Below are 19,142 nucleotides of genomic sequence, written 5' to 3' on the forward strand. Positions count from 1 at the left end.
GAAAAGGACCTATACATTTTACCGTAGCCTATTAAGGTAGGCTAATTTACAGTTAACCAGCTAACGGGTTTTTAATGTAGCATGTTTGCATTAATTTCCCCTCGTTGTTTCTACAGAATGGTTTGAGGGTTGTATTTCAGAAGTTAACAGCCGTGAGAAATAGCTCAGGCAGTAAAGAGCCGTAGCTGTGGATCAATAGAGTGATGCTGCGCCGAGCGAGCGCAAAGCCACGAATATGTGAAAGAATGCGCGAGGGGTGGAGTTCTACTCCTTTACTTTCCACTCCACACAGTAGGGACGAGAGATCTCGCCGCTGTCAGAAGAGGCGCACACTTGCACTCTTCTTTGAGTTTTTCATTTAGCGAACCAAACCTGTTGTGTAGTAATTTTTTTCTTGTAACATTGCTGATATATTAATATAAAGCGCATCACAGGGCATCCGCGCTCTCCAGCGCGCGACCAGCACAGACGCTGATTTTCTGTCACCCTGCCTGCTGCGGTCCTGCGCGCGCCCGCGCCTCGCTGGAGCTGTGAGATTTTAGGAAGCACCGCAGCAGCCCGAACTGCTAAACTGTTTGAAGTAGAGAGCGTTCTATTGTCCCACGCGCCCATGGAAGGGGACGTTATGGATAAACTAGAGGACATGGCCTCAGTGAGCGAGTTCGACCCTATCACGGGGAATATTCCCGCCACCAAAGTGGAGATCACCGTCTCGTGCAGGTATGAGATAGAATCAATTTACATTTGCACACTCGAGTTGAAATCACTTTAATTTCTTGACCTGTCATGTGTTTGACTAGATAAAAGTTCTTAAAAGGTTTTTTTTTTTTGGTTTAACAAAGAATCCTTTTCTTGTATATAAAAAAACAAGTTTAGTTTGAATTAGCGGGTTGGTTCTTTAGAAAAGAAGTTCTTGATTTTTCTTTCTATTGGTTCTGTTGACTGAGAAAAACGAAGCTTTTAATGTTCTTTGAAGCACCAGTAGCTTATGTAGATGGTTTTGCAAAGAAGCATAGCAATGTTCTCCTTTGGCATCAGGCTGTTCAACCCTGTTTTTTTTTTTTTAAGCCACCATGAATTATGTATATGAAAAATAGTTTTGATAGCAGTTCATATGCAACAATAATGATACCAGACTTTCTGGCTCTACAATATTGATGTGAGTGTAAATATCTAATATATCCAATATATACTTGCCTAAAGCACTTAACGTTGCTGCTCAATTGTCTCTATACAGAGATGCCATAAGTTGTCAGATGCTCTGAACATCAAGCCCCGACGGGCACCCCTATAGCCTATATAATCTTAGCTTTCCATCGATAATAAATGTCACATGTTTGTGTATTTAGTGAAGAACTGCTTGTTAAAGGCAATATATCTTCAGTTATTCTTTGCTTGATTTAGCAATGTGTAAAGTCGTCAAATCATAGCCCTGTAGTTTTGAAGCAAACAGTGTATATATTTATGTGAAGGAGCATAAAAACCCCACCCAAAGTCCTCATGTCAATGGATACAGCATTCACCACAGTGTGAAACAGCAGAGAGGGGTTTGTATATTGCATGTAACGTAATTTCTTTGGGTGAACGTTTTTCTTTTCTTTTCTGATGCTTATAACATCATCTTTACTTTTAGAGCAGACTAGGTTGGTCTTGATATGAATGCATCACTGAAACGCTGCTACTGGAAAAACAGGTTCTGAGATGTGGTGAAAATGAATTTCAGCCAGGACCACAGCCGGCTCTTTGCTCAGAGTGATAGGTGGGCTATTGGTTTGGGTTTTCAATCATCTTGAGGAGTAATGGATACGGCTGGTGTACTCAACATCTGCTATGCCTTTAATAGTCGCTTATAGTCAATTATACACGCTCCAGTCCAATTTAGACAAAATGATTTTACTGAATTTCCCAACTTGACAGTCAAACCATCTATTTAATGAGAGCAATTTCCTGTGCAAGTAGCTAATAACCATAAGCTCGCCAACTTCTCAGCTGCAAGTTAATATTGCCTGCTGTCTGCAATGAGAAAGGAAGAATACTGATTATGGGTGTAATTCGGTCTGATTGTTAGCTGAATGAATTTCTCTGTTAAAGACCAATACTTCATCACATTAGCTAAATGTGATCTCAACTGTTTTCAATAAACCAGATATAAATAGCTTTTTAGATTGAAATTTATTTTCAACTTTTACATCCACTAAAAGCTAAATGATTATATCAAAATAAGCAATACATACTGTACTGTACATTACACAAAAATTCTGACTTTAGTGATTAATTGCATTTTAATTTGAACTTGACATGTATTTGACAAGGGTCTTAAGTGTCACGCATATGCATGTAAGAGCATGTTATTGAATTTTTCTACCATTCTTTCTCTATCCTACTAAATAAAAAAGGGGGCTGGGGGTATGTAAGAAAATCATGAAGGAATACTAAAGCATGCATTATCAATTATAAGGGGATTTCTATCATATATCCAATCCTTATGGGTTCAAATAAGATTCTAATGAATAAAAAGTACTGAATATTAAACTTAAAATAGGAATTTCAGTTTGTACAGTATGATCTCAATTGGTTCTAAGAGAATTTTTAGAGGATCCTCGTTTGATCTGATTAGGACTGGTTCCCATTTCTAATTATGAAATTCCATTAGCATTCCTTTATAGGATTTTTTTTACCCTTCTCGCTTCTACACCCGCACATAACTGAAATAATTCCTCAAAAAAAAACTCATTAGTGTTATCAAATATGTGATCAAGTTATTGATTTTTACATTATTGTTATTATTTTAATTGAATTAGGTTTTTTGCCACCTCCTTGCTTCTGAGATTGAATCAATGAATAAATAAATCTATTGGACCTAACCCATTTTGGCCCTCTCTGTCAGTGCAGAACATTCTCTCCAGGTCTGTGATGAGACTCTGCAAGGCGGCGGTGGAAATCATCACCTGCGTTTGTTCTCTGTAATTGATTTAGTTTGGGCTGATTATCAGGGGATTGTGGCAGACATGGAATTGAATCGCTTCACTTCCCCCTCCAGATCCCTCATAACCTGCTGATGTTATTGGAGCACAGAAAGTTTGGCCTGAAAAACCAGAGACTCTGTGATAACCCTTATCACAAACAAAAGCTGTCCTGTGGCTGTGAGATATGCAATTGATCCAGTTGTCTGGCACTAATTGGGTTTTGGGTTCCGATTGGCTTGTGTTTTAGTATAGTCAAGTTGCAAGAAAAGTTTTTGGATATACTTAGTGGGTCTTGAGCATTAGAACTACTACAAATATGAAATATTCAAAAGTTGCTGTTCTTGCTGTTCAAGAATCAAAAAACGCAGTTTCCACAAAATATTAAGCAGCACAAATGTTTTCAACATTGATAATAATAAGAAATATTATTTCTTAGTATTCAGCGTATTAGAATGATTTCTAAAGGATAATGTGACACTGAAGACTGGCGTAATGTATGCTGAAAACTTAACATTTAGGTGATACTTTGCTAGAACTAGTCTAGATTTAAGTACACTGCATTGTTGTTTAATTTCCTTACAACTGAATGAACCAAAATTCACTCTGGACTGGCACTAAGCTGCCTTTTCAGTTAACTAGAGAAACGCACATGACAATACTGCAAAGACGAAACACAGTAACTACGGCAACACTGGATCCAAGTAAATGCTTTTCAGATATTTTTGATTGAATTTTGATTGATTTTAAGTCAATTTCACACTCCATTTTCTATGAATCTAATCACAGTTGTTCATCACCAAACACAACTGTCAGGACAGATCATAGTCTAAGAGACCCAAACTTTATTCCTAACTCAAATTTGATAAAATGCTCGTTTTACTTTTTTACTTTAGTTTTTATGGGGGAATGGAATTAACTACCCTCTGAAGGGGTAGTGATAAATATGACCACATACATTTGGGAAAACAACATTGTGACTAAGAGCCTCAGTGTAATGTTTATGTCATGTTTCTCTTTACCCTTTCTCTCTAGTCTTAGCTTTGAGGAATGCTGATCAGCTTTGTGAAATGCTGATAATGATTTAAATAACACAAATGCAATTTAACTAATAAGAAAAAATATTGTCGCAAAATAGAGTGCATCTGGTACTCAAAAAAATGCCTTGGGTGCTCTAGAAGGGGTAAAAAATACAAACAATTATAAGTGGATCACTTTAACAGACTGCATTTAACAGACTGCAAGATAACTTCCTGTTCTCTATTGTTTGGCACCCCGATAAAGGCCTGTTTGGGCCAATTTCACGTTGGTGGTTTTTAATATGCAAATAAAGGCTTTTTAATATTAAAATCTATGCGAGTGCCTGGACTTGGAACTGTGTCTCTTTCATAAGGAAGGATCCACTTATAATCGTTTGCATTATGCAGTTTAGCTAACTAGAACTTTCTAGATACTTCTGCATTATGCTATTAGAGATACAGAAGTTTCTTTACCATTTATCTAAACATTGAATTCTGAATTTAATTCTTACTGCAGGGAAATTCCTTGTCCTTGCCAAAAACCATGTGTCCCTGTTGTTACTATCCTCCATGAGTAGCTCTCTGTATTGAAAAAGTGAAGGAATAAAGTTGCAGTTGTTGGCAAGCTTCAGTTTCACTGCAGATTCACGTCCTCCTCTTAGTTGACCTTGCAGGTGAGGAACCAGATCATAGTATACATCTACATTCACACTGCACCGCTCTGCTGCTAGACTCTCCATGCTCTACACTGCTGAGAAGGGCTCTGTCTGGTGGGTATTTGCAAACCTGGAGATGATTTACGGTTGGGGTTCAGCTCTTTTCTAACCGTGTGACTTGATTCCAAATGGAGCCGTGGTGTATTGTAAGCCGTTATTGTTCTTTTGCTATTCGTTCAGCTCCAGTGCCTTTTATTGCTGGATTTCATCATCTGATTATATATGCTAGAATAGCAGAATACCTTTATTCCCAGAGCTGTGAATATTAGGGCAGACATTCACATCGTCATATGTATCCTGCTTCCCACATGTCTTCCTTAATAGATTTAAACACTCTGCTACCAAAATGAAAAACAGTCAGTTTTGATTTTGCAGATGCTACTTGGACCTGAACTGGTGAAGAAGCAAGTAACTCTAAAGTGACACTGAGAGAAAGATAAATGTAGAAAGATGGATGGATGGATGGATGGATGTATGGATGACAAGTATATCAGAATATAAGGATTCTACGTAACGGCATGTCTGTCGCATTGCTCAGCAATGGCTTAGAGTCCGAGCCTTTCACTGTGGAAATGTAAACGCGGGTCAAACAAGATGCATCGTCGCACCCACCCTGTTTGCCATCTTCATTGCTGCCATACTCCACCTCATTGGCGAAGAGCTACCACAGGGGATTCCAATCATGTACAGAACTGATGGTAGACTCTTCAACCTTAACAGGTTCAAGGCCAAGAACAAAGTCAACTACACCACCATCACAGAGCTTCAGTACGTGGATGATAACATCATTGCAGCACACTCCGCAGAAGACCTCCAGGACATCCTGAATGCCTTTGCCAAGGCGTACAGAGCCCTGGGCCTAACCTTAAACATCAAGAAGACCAAGGTCCTATATCAGTCTCCACCCAACAGGCAAGCTACCCAGCCCACCATAAAAGTGGACAACACCGCTCTTGAAAACGTGGACCACTTCCTCTACCTTGGCAGCCTTCTTTCCTCAAAAGCTGACATTGACTCTGAGGTCAACCGTCGCCTAAGTTGTGCCAGTGGAGCCTATGCCAGACTCAGGAAAAGAGTCTTTGAAGTCCGAGACTTAAAGGGATAGTTCACCAAAAATGAGAATTTGATGTTTATCTGCTTACCCCCAGGGCATCCAAGATGTAGGTGACTTTGTTTCTTCAGTAGAACACAAATGATGATTTTTAACTCCAACTGTTGCAGTCTGTCAGTCATATAATGCATGGCAATGGTAACAAAATGAATGAGAGTAAAAAAAACATGCACAGACAAATCCAAATTAAACCCTGCGGCTCGTGACGACACATTGATGTCCTAAGACACGAAACGATTGGTTTGTGCGAGAAACCGAACAGTATTTATATCATTTTTTACCTCTAATACACCACTATGTCCAACTGCCTTGAGCGCGCGCACGGCATCTGGCGTAGTTTAAACATGGTGCCTGTAGTACAACAGTTGTTATACAAATAGAAAAGTAAACCACAAAAAAACATGGATTTATTACATCAAAACTTCATTTTATTTTGTTACTTTTCGTAAGGGCAGCTTTACAAATAAAAAGGACACATACAAAGGTCTTGTTCACATACCTCAGTTGGATGTGGAAAAACCATAGGCACAGCTGATGGTTTAAGTCGTACGTGATCCTCTCCTGGGTATGTAAAATCATCAGGGGAAAAATGATCACTGCAGACCCTCAACAACTTTAGTACGTTAATGGGTATGTTGATATCCAGCCAAAGAGCAATCAACCATAACTTCAGGCGAGCAGGCTCAGAAGTTGGGAATACGTGGAAAGTCACCACTCCCGAATTAGTTAGCGCGAGATAACGTAATCTTTTAGTTTTAAGTCGGTTTGAACAATCCGGATAAGCGCAAATAAGTGCCATTTTGATTAGCCGTCATACCTACAATGTTTTTGCACTGTGTAAACAATGAGTGACATATACGCGCGAGAGATCACTTCCGGCGCTTGCGTAAACTACGCCAGAGCGCGTACACACCTCACGCACCGGATGCCATGCGCGCCCTCAAGGCAGTTGGACATAGTGGTGTATTAAAGGGTGAAAAATGATATAAATACTGTTCGGTTTCTCGCACAAATCGTTTCGTGTCTTAGGACATCAATGTGACGTCACGAGCCGCAGGGTTTAATTTTGATTTGTCTGTGCATGTTTTTTTTACTCTCATAGATTTTGTTACCATTGACATGTATTATACGACTGACAGACTGCAACAGTTGGAGTTAAAAATCATCATTTGTGTTCTACTGAAGAAACAAAGTTACCTACATCTTGGATGCCCTGGGGGTAAGCAGATAAACATCACATTTTCATTTTTGGGTGAACTATCCCTAAATGTATGGAGCCTGAGTGATGGACCACCTACAACAGGCGCCTGAGAGCCCTGGAACAATACCACCAAAGATCCTTATGAAAGATCCTGAGGATCTGCTGGGAGAACAGATGCAACAACATCAGCGTCTTGGAGGAAGCCAACATGACCAGCATCACCACTATAATAATGAAGTACCAACTTCGATGGACAGACTACGCCATCCGCATGTCCAATACACATCTCCCTAAACAGATCCCGTACTCCCAGCTGAAGGAAGGTCATCGAGCCACTGGCGGGCAAAAGAAACCTTAGAAGGACAATATCATGGCCATTCTGAAGAAATTCCACATCACATAGAGCAAGTGGGAACACATTGCACTGGACAGGAGCTCCTGGAATAAATCTGTGCAGGAATGTTCTGCACGTCATCAAATAGAACAAAGTGACAGCTTCGCAAGGAGAAAGACAACCACCACCAGCAATCAACACTCTCCGCTGCCCACACTGCACCAATGTACGCGGATCACGAATTGGCCTCTACAGCCATCTGAAGACCCACAAGTAGATGACCCAATGGAGAGGACAGTCATACTCACCCAGAGTGACAGCCGATGATGATGTTGGGATGGATGGATAGATAGTGAGGTCTTTGGCTTGTGATAAAGAGGCAGAATCAATGACAAATGACGTGAGAGGCTGAATGAGGCTGAGAGATTTACAGTCATTATATATTCACACTGTAATCTACTGCAGAAGTGATTGTGCGTGTCCAAGTTTATGTGTTGTTTTCATCCAATCTCTATTCTTTTTGTCCTGTTTTTGTAATGATTTTTGTCTGTAGGATTGATTGGCATAATTGATATCTAGAGGAACCAACCGATATTACAGTGAGGCAGTAATTTTGAACTTTTAAGAATAAACAAGCCCTACAATATGACCAATATGTGATTAAAATAAAATCATAGGTTGGTAGATAACAGTTTTTAGGAGGAGGGACTGAGTGTCTGACCTCTGCATGTCACAGAGGGAAGCGCTTAATATGGTGAATAGTCTAACAGATGGTTGAGAGAGAAAAAAACAGCTGCTGAACGGATGGATGGGCTGGATGAGAGCTTGGCCAGTTGTTAATTGAGCTGGCTGATTTAGTATGCGTATAAATGTGTTAGTAGAAGAGCGAGTGTGGGTATGCCTGCGTTTTGACAGAGTATGGTGTCAAATCAAAGAGCTCAAAACGGCTGTCTCGCAAACCCAGAATTCTCTTGTGAGGGGATTTGTGATCATCGTGTGATGTGACAAAGATGCTAGGCATGACAAAAGGCTTGTCTGCACTTGCTATTCATCTCTGATCTTGGTCACACTTTATTTTGATGGTCTACTTTAGACATTCTACTAACTTTAAGTAACTTTGCAACTACAGGTCAACTAACTCTCATTAAAGTTAGACTGTTAGGTTAGGGTAAGGTGTTAGGGCAAAGTTACTTATAGTCAGTAGAATGTCTGTTGGGGGACTATCAAAATAAAGTGTTAGCAGATATTAAGTCTACTAATACTCTACTGATACTCTAATGAGAGTTAGTTGACATGCAAAGTTACTTATATAATGTCTAAAGTGGACTAAGTGTTACTCTGATCTTTATTGGGCTTATTCAGTTGAGTGCGGCTGCCCCCTTATTGAAATGAAAACACATTGATTGGCATCACAGTTTTGAACTCCAAAACTAGAACTGACCCAATGAGATGTACTAAATATCAGCATTGATATTTTCACATTGCTACTATTAGTTTTTTTTACACTGGATTGAGGGAGTTTCTTGGTTGTTATTGTGAAATTGTTGCAGAAGAGTCAACATGAACTGACCCTATTTACTTTCTTGTTTTCTTTAATTGAGATGTAATTGCTTGCTCCAAAACTACATGATTTAAATTACTTTTCATTTTTGCTGACATCTTCTTGAAGGCACTGACAGGTGGAACACCAGAGCAAACATTATTTAGCGTAGAGCAAACAGAGCTGGCATGGAGGTCAGTTTTTGGCTTTGAGCATCACTTATTTTAATTCTCCTTTTTTGACCTGCTTTAGTGGGTTTACTCTGATCCATTTTAAACAGTTTTTCAGTATTATCTGATAACAATTTCTCTGGTAATTGTAATCTGCATTCCTCTACCCCTTTGTGGAAAAAAATCTAATCAAATATCAAAATTGTAAAACATAACACATTAATTATTTCTCTATTAGGCATTAATTACACTCATATAACCCATGGTGCAGCACAAGTGTTTAGGGAGGCACAATATATTGGGACCAAATTGTTAATCATCTGATATTAAATTAATATTTAAAGTTTTTATATATTGATTGATTGAAATCAGACAATACTGGGTATTTACAGGCTGATGTTGACATTTATATGTTGATGCCTTTAACTGATTTTAAGGGAATGTGTTAAAAATTTAGCTGACCGTTCATACTTTTCTCATCAGCAGTTCATTTCCCAATGAGTACTTATCCATATTTCAATATAATTTTGTGATGCCTAAATTCACTGAAAATCACAACATGAACATAAACATTTTAGTGTTTAAGTTTATAGACAACATTTTGTAGAATTTTAATAAAAAAAAAATTAGGCTATAGAATTGGGCAAAATTTTAATATTAGTGTAGTTTTTGTTTATATATGCTATATATACTGTTCAAAGGTTTGTGATTAAATTTTTTTTTAAATGATTTTGAAAGAAATCTCTTACCTAGGCTGAATTTATTGCATTTATTTACACAAATACAGTACAATATTGTGAAATGTTATTAACTTTTTAAAATTTTAAATAATTTTTCTATTTTATATATTTATATATTTTATTATATAACCTTACTGACCCCAGATTTCTGAATGGTAGTGCATAAATATGCATAAATATCTACCACAATTTGCAGAGTTGTTTGTTAATCAGTGTTGCAGTCTGTTAAACTGAGTAGTATAGTCCTTACAAGTGGAGTAGACTGATGCCTAATGTTTTACCACTCCAATTACTTAATCACACAATTACCATTACTTTAGCAATTTTTAATGTGTTTTTTAAGCACTTTTCCTTTTTATTGTGCAATATGACACTTTATTAATATCTGTTTTGCTGAACTTGAGTTTTATTGTTTGTACTGTCCTCTGTAACCAAATAAACAACATGTTTATCCTATAAAGAGGTAATTCAACTTAAATGAGCACCATAGATCAGAATGTGCTGTGTTACAGTGATTAAGTGTTGCATTTACAAGCTATTGAGCAAGAGACATGCAAAACGAGATCACTGGCCCTGCTGACTTCTGACTACACCAGAGGTTTTTGTGTAGATTTATGCCTGGTTTATGAACAGCGCTTGCCAGGATTTAATTATGCTGTTTCATTCTTGTTGTTGATGAGCAGTAAAAATGCTGACACTCCCGTTCTTCTGTAATTACTTCTTGAGGAGAAGACAGAGGGATTGTATATCATATTACATTTAATAAAACACTATAACAGGAATTCCTAGGTCTTAGAAGTGGCACAGGACCTGTGAGAGACATTCTAATAATGTACTGGTTGATTGCCAGTGTCCTATGCTGTTAGGTGGCAGTTAGATGGAGCCCTAGGTCATTAAATTATTCCCTGCTAGCCATCTTTTGTTTTGACTCATGGGAAATGTTTCTCCTAGTGTTGTTTGTACTCAGTCCTGCTCTGGGCTTTGTTCAGAGTTCATCAAATAGCCATGATGATAAGCACTCTCCATTGACCTGAGAGTCTGTCATGGTGGTAATACCCCTGCCAGGATGGCCAGACTACAAGAGTTTTCATTCCAGACGACATGATGAGCGACATGATCCTTTCCTCTCCTGCACCTCCAGGTCTGTGGCTTTTGGCTGAGATGCACTCTGAAATTTCTCTTTGCTCCCCTTAACCAGATAGCAACTTGAATTACTTTTTTTTCTGCTTCTTTGAACCAATGAGGATTCATTGGCTGAAGAGTTTAGAATCTATTTTGATCCCCTCTGGCTGAAATAGCTTCTCCCGCATGAGGGTGCCAATTACAGTGCCACTGGGTTCTGGGAGAGCGGGGGTGAGATGGAGATTGGATCACAAGTCCAATAGTGTCAGACCACTGCTTTGGCAAAGAGAAAGAACTGATCTGTGTGCTGTAACACATCTCACTTTGAAAGGTGATATTAGCACCACAGATCAGTTCTTTCAGTCAAAACATCAACACAGAACACTACACTACAATTACAAGTCTCTTCAGCCAGATCTAAACATATGTTCTGAGCTCAGAAACTTGGCAGAAACATTTATTTTATTTTATTTTGTTTTATTTTATGAATTTGAGTTACGCACATTAATTGGTAAATTAAATAAAAATCAGTTTCATTGTTGCATTAATATTTGAGACGACTCGGTCTCACTTGCCTTCTATTTCTTTCTTCTGTGAAATATATGGATATTGGATATTTTGAAGGATATCATCTTTTGCATTCCACAGAAGAAAGGAAGTCATACAGGGTTGGAACAACATGAGGGTGCGTAAATGTGACAGAATTTACATTTTTGGGTGAACTAAACCTTTAAAGGGGACCTATTATGCCCCTTTTCACAAGATGTAATATAAGCCTCTGGTGTCCCCAGAATGTGTCTGTGAAGTTTCAGCTAAAAATACCCCACAGATAATTTATTATAGCTTGTCAAATTTGCCCCTATTTGGGTGTGAGCAAAAACATGGCATTGTTGTGTGTGTCCCTTTAAATGCAAATGAGGTGCTGCTCCTGGCCCCCTTTCCAAAAGAGGGCGGAGCTTTAACATCTTGCGCTTTGGTTGTTCAACAACAACAAAGCTGGAGAATCTCACGCAGCCAAAATGATGATTGTCCGTTATGGTGTTCAGCCCTACATTGTTCAAACTGGAGTTGGACACTGATGGAGAGACCCAGGAAGAAGTTACAACTTTTAGAATGCAACTGGATGTTTCTGAACGGTTAGTGGATTAATTTGTGTAGTTGCTGTGGAGTTGATTCAACTCATCATCAAACAAAGTTGCTGCACTTAGTGCATTATAGCACTTAAACACGGAAGATTTTTATGATATGTCCCCTTTAAGACAGGATTTTAATCTCTTTAGTAGCTTCATTAATGTTTATATGTGAAAAAAATAACATGACAAGCAAGGCATTGATGAATGATTTATGTGTAAATGTATGATTAATGTCCTGTCTTTTATGGCTAAATTTAAACCTTTCTTACAAACCTCAGACATATAAACTACTGTTTTAGGATTCCTCTTAGGATGCAGTCGTGCCTCAAAGCCCAAAGGAGTTAATTTGAACTTATGGTCTGTGTTTGAACATCACAGATCTGTCAGAGCTTCTATATGTTTAGACAGTTAAGCCTATTTCAGCAGACTATAATGGCTTTCCAGAAGCCTTTATTTCAACAGTGTTTTAACGGTTATCATAGAATATTCTCTCTTAGTACTGCAGATTTTCAGCTTTTCTGACTTTCTGAAATCTGTATAATTTAATATAATTTAATACCGACTCTTTAAAATACAGAGAAAGAACAGAAAAATAATAAAATAATTCACATGACTTCAAGTTCAATTTTTTTTTTTATGTGACTTTATCCTGTTTTTCTAAAACACTGCTTGGGTGCAGTTAAATTATTGGTTTTCGCATTAATTGGCGCCTGACTCTCCATATAAATGAACTCTTTTGTTTTGGCGTTCTCAAGGCTCTATATTCCACTGGTGAAGGATTGAGAGACTCATTTAAAAGGTTTTCATTTGCAGGAGAATTGACAAGTCTCTGTCTGTTAGAGGTTTGATACGACAGCATGCATTAACAACATGTAGCTGACACTCATCTCACTTTCATTTTCAAACACCCATTATACAGTCCAGAGCCACACATAAAATTTAATTAAAAACCAGTTTCTCTGACAATGATATTGTGACAGAAATTAGATATTTTTCAAGCCTGTCAAATTTAAACCAATGGTTTTTTGATTGTTTTTGTTAAGCTGCTCTCAATTTCTAGGTGTGTATAATCATGCAAGCGATCTATTATAGTGATTTAAGACTCTCTGAGACTCTATTGAACCTGTGTGCCAGAATCACTCTCTGATTCAGTCAGCTCTGATTCAAAGATCCAGTTTATGAGAATTAGATCAGATGCCAAGATCTGAATGGGATGCACAGTTGTTACATTCTGCAAAAGATTAAATTTTTGAGCATACTTGTGCCTTATTTCTGTGCTATCATGTAACAAATTTAAAGATAATGTCTTTCTGTTTTTAATTACAACTTGTTATTTACTCATTTAGCAGACTGTTTAATTCAGTGGCTGCCAAAGGTTGCCTCCAGTGGACAGCTAAGTGAAATCACAGCAGCGCACTGAGAATCTGTCATTTCAGCTCACTTTTTAACCAGGGTACATTGATCAAGGATACATCGGAGATGATCACTACACAGCAAAATCACAGTTAAATCATCTCTGCTCGGAGAACATATGGTCCCTCTCTAAATAGTGTTAAAGTAACACTGAAGCAGAGTTAAAGTTAATGAGATAATTAAGCAATTAACTAAGTGATGATTGAGCGTTAGTGATGAACACCTGCTGTTAACAAGCAGAATCAATGAAGAAAAGAGAAACATAAGAACTACAACTGACTTCAGCCACAGTCTTAGATGAAATCACCTGAAGATAAAAGACATTATATCTCTCAAGATCTCAGCAGAGGAGGATTATATTTTCTTCAGTGATTCTGCTTGTTAACAACAGGTGTTCATCACTAATGCTTATCCATCACTTAATTAATCACTTAATTATCTCATTAACTTTAACTCTGCTTCAGTGTTACTTTAACACTATTTAGAGAGGGACCATATGTACTCTGAGCAGAGTTGATTTAACTCTGGTGATTTTGCTGTGTAACTTTCATTGCACTAACTTTTCAACAGTTCATTGTACTTTTTATATTATTCCCCTAGAAAGGTCCAACCACAAAACTACTATGAAAACCAAGTCCAAATCATTAACTCTTACAGCTTAGAGCTTTTCATGTGAATCATGCTTTTGTACATGAGAACCCAATTAAAAATCAGCATGCCATAGCAATATAAGAGAGATATGATTGTGAAGTATGAGATATGAAATAACAGAAGATTAAAATGTAAAAAATATTATTTATAGATAATTTGTATATTTATATTGCAGATAAGGCTGTTTAATTGCTGGTAAAATACCTGCACATAAGGTTGTGTTTCATTACATGGTAAATATATTTGCAATTATAAAATTAAAACACATTTCAAATGTTGTTTGTGCTTATTGAGTTATAATTGAGGTACAGTTTTTTTTTTTTTTTTTTTTTTTTTTTGCCACCCAAAAAGTGTATGTAAATGTATGTGTTTTATGAAGCATTGACAGTAGAGATCCTTCCATTTTGTGTTAGTGCTCTGCTAATGTTGGCCAATTGTACAATTTTTGGCATGATTGGAGAAAAATGTGCATGTATAAAAAAGTTAAATGCCGTCTTTCTTTCATATATGGGCATGATGGAAGTGTAACTTGCTTCAAAACACACAGTGACAAAGATAAAATCTCATGTCAAGAGATGCTGCTAATGGAAGGGAATGAATAGATTCTAAAATAACATGTAAATGAGAGCTCCATCTGGTTTATTTGTGAGGCCTTTTATTCATTTTATGGCTGAACTGTTTGACCGAAGTGACCTAGTTTATCAGTCCTTAATTGACTTTTTTTTTCTCTCCTGTTTCCCCAGAAACCTGTTAGATCGAGACACGTTCTCCAAGTCTGATCCTTGTAAGTATTTCTCTTTTTTCATGGCTGAAGTACTTGTTTTTGAACCTAAAATCTCTTTTTACACACATATACAATCTTGGTCCCCAGGTTTCGTACCTCACTGACATGTTTTCCAGTTCAGTCTCTTCCACACACCTCTCTGACTTTCTTCCGCTCTCCACACTTTGCTTGCAATTTGTCTACTCTGCTATTTCTCCAAGTTGCCTAAAACACATGCATAGAATTTGCATCACAATGTGACAGCTTTTCTTCACTATCAACAAAAATGCAGAAGTGCTTAATATATGCAGAGCATGAACTCACCCCCCCTGAATACAAATGCTGCATGAGTCATGGGGACTTGTGTACAGTAAATCTCTCGCTGAAGACATGAGATTATGAAATAGAGAGCAATGGGTCAAATAGTCTGGCCACCTTTGCAATTCTAATCATTGCAAGAAGAACTTGTCTTTCTTAGAGGTTGCTTTTTCATCAATGAAACTTGATGTTGAACATTTGTTTGTTGTCAGAATTATTCAAATTTCTTAGTTATGTTTCATTTAACCTTTATGTTCCACAGTGCTGTGTGAAACTAATAATTTTGAAATCTACCTTAATATAAATATGAGACAAAAACTTATACAGGGGCATTTTTGCTCTCATATCTTGATCTTAGTGTCATTCTAACAGCATTCTATAGGCTCCTTCATGTCAAATAAAGACACACACATACATATTCAATCGCGTCTCCCTATTTGTGACATTTGGAGAAATATTTATATATTTCCACATATTTACTTTACATTTCAGTAGTAAGATCTCTTTAGATTTCTTTAAGTGGTCATTTCTAGAGATGTGCATCTCCATAACTGAGGCCGACGCGATACGCATCTCGATGCATAGCCATCTATACGATACATTAAAGGTACATATGAAGCAGCTACCGATGCGATGCGATACGATTCTCCCCTATTACGATGCAGTGCAATCCGATTTTGATTCAATTCAACACAATGCGATTCAATGCAATATGATGCAGTGGAAAAAAATATGATGCTATGCAATTAAATATGTAGGGCTCTAAACTTTTTATTTTTTCTCAAATTCTGTTTTATTTTGATTTATTTTTTCAAATTACTGCTAAAATTAAAACATGGATGAAAAATGTGATTATTCCTTCAAAAATCTTAATAATTATTGTATAATTATTAGTAGTAGTATAGTATTACATCAAGACATACATTATACCATATAATAGTAGTACATAGTACTACAATAGTAATAGGGCTATATTTCTATTACAAGTTAAATTTTTATTTTGACGGGTTGCCGTGATCTTGAAGTTTCTGTGTGTATATATGATATGACAATAGTTTTTTTTCTCAAATTAAATGGTAAAATGCTCATGAAGTGACTCTCAGAGCAGCTCTGGAGATAAAGTTTATGTGTTTATGTCATCATATAGTCAGATGGCAGACGCTGGAAAAAACAGCGAGCGTCACGTGTGCTTCAGTATGTATAGTAAACATTCACGCAAAACATGCAGGTATCATATTCAAATAGTCTTTTTGCGGTTGAATATTCACAGACACTAGTCCATATCGCGATTTGATTTAAGTGTACCCACACAGCAAAAGTACTCCGCGGCAGATCGGCCGCGGAGGTATCGCGGCTTCTGGAACGTATCCGCGAACGGACCCGTATCAGCGTCCACTTGCGCGCAGTGACGAATCTGCAACGAAGGCGGATCGCGGACCCGCCGTGGCTCCGTGCGGCATCCGCTCCACATCCGTGATTAAAATCTTACCTCCGCGGCAAATTGATACAACCATTGCAGTAAAGGCATGTGCGCGTCCGCGGATCCGACATGGGTCCGCTCAGGATCCACTGATTGACAGTAAAATTTACGTCCAGAGGATCAGCCCAGAGGATCAGCTCCGCCTCTGGGCAGCGCCAAAACGAATGTGACAGTCACGCGGGTTTGGCGACTTGAATGCAGATCTGCCTAGGAGTCTCCTGCTGTGTGGGTACCCACCTACTTTTGATTTATCCATCCAAAATTTGACAAATTCCGTGATATTCCACGTTATACAGTAAATTCCATTTTCATGAATGGATTCCACGATTCCGTCCGTGTCTTCTGCATCGCGGAAATCATAGGGCCCTGAATATGGTACAGATAGTTCGCTTTTATTTCTTTAGTTCAGACAGACAGCAAATCATAAATTAAAAACTTCTAATGCATGGCCCTTTCACAATCATTGTAGTGCCATGTTAATCTATATTCTATGTGACTCTCAGGACATGCCTCGGTCTATGTAGTGTTATGATACGTCATATTCACAGAGCAGCAGTGATGAGAGAACGCGTTGAGAAACAGTTTACAGAGGAGAAATCAATCTACTTATAAAATATTTGTCACAAATTATTGTTCACTTTCTGTAAATAATAAAATATATAGTGCATCTACTAATAATTATATATAAATGAAACGTTTTTTACAGATGCAAATATGTTAGAAACGATGCATCGCGATACAAATGCCAACTTGTATCGGATGCACACTTTTTAAATCGATGCATCGCATCTGTAACTATTATGCTGATCCCTAGTCATTTCTATTAATTTTCCACAGGCGTGGAAATCATGAACTAAGCTTCTAGTTCTTAAGCTGTTCTTCAGAGATGCATCTACAGTAACTGTAACCTAAAAGATTTTTCTTAAAAATGAAATAGATGCTGATTTCTCTCTTTTTTTCCCCCCCTCTTTCTCATCTTCTCAGTGTGTGTTCTGTACACTCAGGGAGTGGAGTCTAAGCAGTGGCGTGAGGTAAGTGTCCACGTTCGGGAACAAACCTACAATCAGCTCTGACAGAGACTCCCTCATTTCCCCTAATCAGCTCTGCATATCCTCTCTGTCTCTCCGCCCCCTTCACTCTCTTCACAGCCCTCTGGTGCCCATCACTGCCCATTGATTCTCCTGTTGAATATTCATGAATCTGTCCCCTTGGCCCTGAGTGATTGGCTGTTAAGATGATTGTACACTTTCCGTTAGTGATTAGCATTAAAGTTGATCTGGCTCTAAAGTTACAGGCCAGTGCATTTGTAATGCTTCCCAGCTCACTGAATGTGATTTTTCACACTTAAATTGTGTTGAGCTAGAGGACCCGGCCCTCAGATTTGGCAGGTCATTACAATCAGCCGAAAATCGGACATCCTTGGGCTATCATATCCATCACTGAGCCAGCAAAAAAGAGCTTGTGTATGAAAAATCGCATTGCGGTACTCTTTTGCAAGTCTTGGTTTGTGTTACAGAGACCCTTATAATTAAATCCCTTATTAGCAGGTGACGGTTGTTCTAGCAGGTGTTGTCAAGGCCGATGTGAATGCGTCAAAGCGGTCGTAAATGTCAGGATGTGCGCGTGAGGAGCTGTAACAACTTTTTGACCCAAAATAAAACCATACTGGTGTCGATCCTCCTTCTTCACAGCGGGTTTTGATGGAACACCTTTCTCCTATGATGAAAGACGACAGCTTACATAACACTGAGCAGGTTGCTAACTCCGATTAGCTGCGTAGACTCTTTCTCCATGCCTTTGCCCATGTAAGATGCCTCTTGTTTGGGTATAATACCAACCGCTGTGGAAAAGAGGCAGTCAAGCTGTAAGGGATTGATAAGGATGGAGTGTTCTTTGTGCGTTTTTCTGTCTCAGCAGGAGATTTGGGAATATGTGTGTCTCTCTCTTTGTTACTAACACAGCGTAAGCGCCTTACTTTGACTGAGTGATTGTGTCCACGGTTTGACTAGTGTACCCCACTTTCTTTTAACTTTTTTTTTATATTTAATTCTTTACACATTAATAAGCAATGAACCACTCAGTTATATGCATTACAGTGATATTACCATGGATAAGAGTGTTGTTATGTGAAAAATCCCCCTTAAATGTAATAAAACATTTAAATATTAAGTTTGATAAAAGACACCAAATGTTCAATAAATGATTCTGTAATGGTTCTGTAAGAGATGTCATCCTTTCTGGAGTTTCCTACTTACTGAATTACGCACGCTCCCTTTTTTTTTAATCAAAATAGCGTAGTCACACCCCAAACTGACAACTACTGACGAAGCTGAACATGGCGTTAAACATGAATGATATGCTTCAACTACCACACTCTCAGTTTCCTGCTTCCCATATATGAGCTGTTCATGATTGCACGGAATGATGGACAAGCAGAAAGCGCATCAATGGCTTTTGCTTGACTAAAC

General features: G+C 38.0%; 1 protein-coding gene across 2 annotated transcripts in view; it reads left to right on the forward strand.

The window, feature by feature from the left end:
• The first annotated feature begins 252 nt into the window (after positions 1-252).
• Positions 253-19,142, forward strand: part of cpne5a (copine Va) — an 89,018-nt gene continuing 70,128 nt past the window's right edge. Inside the window, exons 1-3 of one of the 2 annotated variants that reach the window (XM_051902006.1) lie at positions 253-720; positions 14,857-14,897; positions 17,659-17,705. In XM_051902006.1, the coding sequence (XP_051757966.1) occupies positions 611-720; positions 14,857-14,897; positions 17,659-17,705 (198 nt within the window). In that variant the 5' untranslated portion in view covers positions 253-610. The remainder of the gene's footprint in view (positions 721-14,856; positions 14,898-17,658; positions 17,706-19,142) is intronic. The other variant, XM_051902005.1, reaches the window with a different exon arrangement.

This window comes from Ctenopharyngodon idella, chromosome 8 (assembly GCF_019924925.1).
Source record: "Ctenopharyngodon idella isolate HZGC_01 chromosome 8, HZGC01, whole genome shotgun sequence".
Lineage (NCBI taxonomy): Eukaryota > Metazoa > Chordata > Actinopteri > Cypriniformes > Xenocyprididae > Ctenopharyngodon > Ctenopharyngodon idella.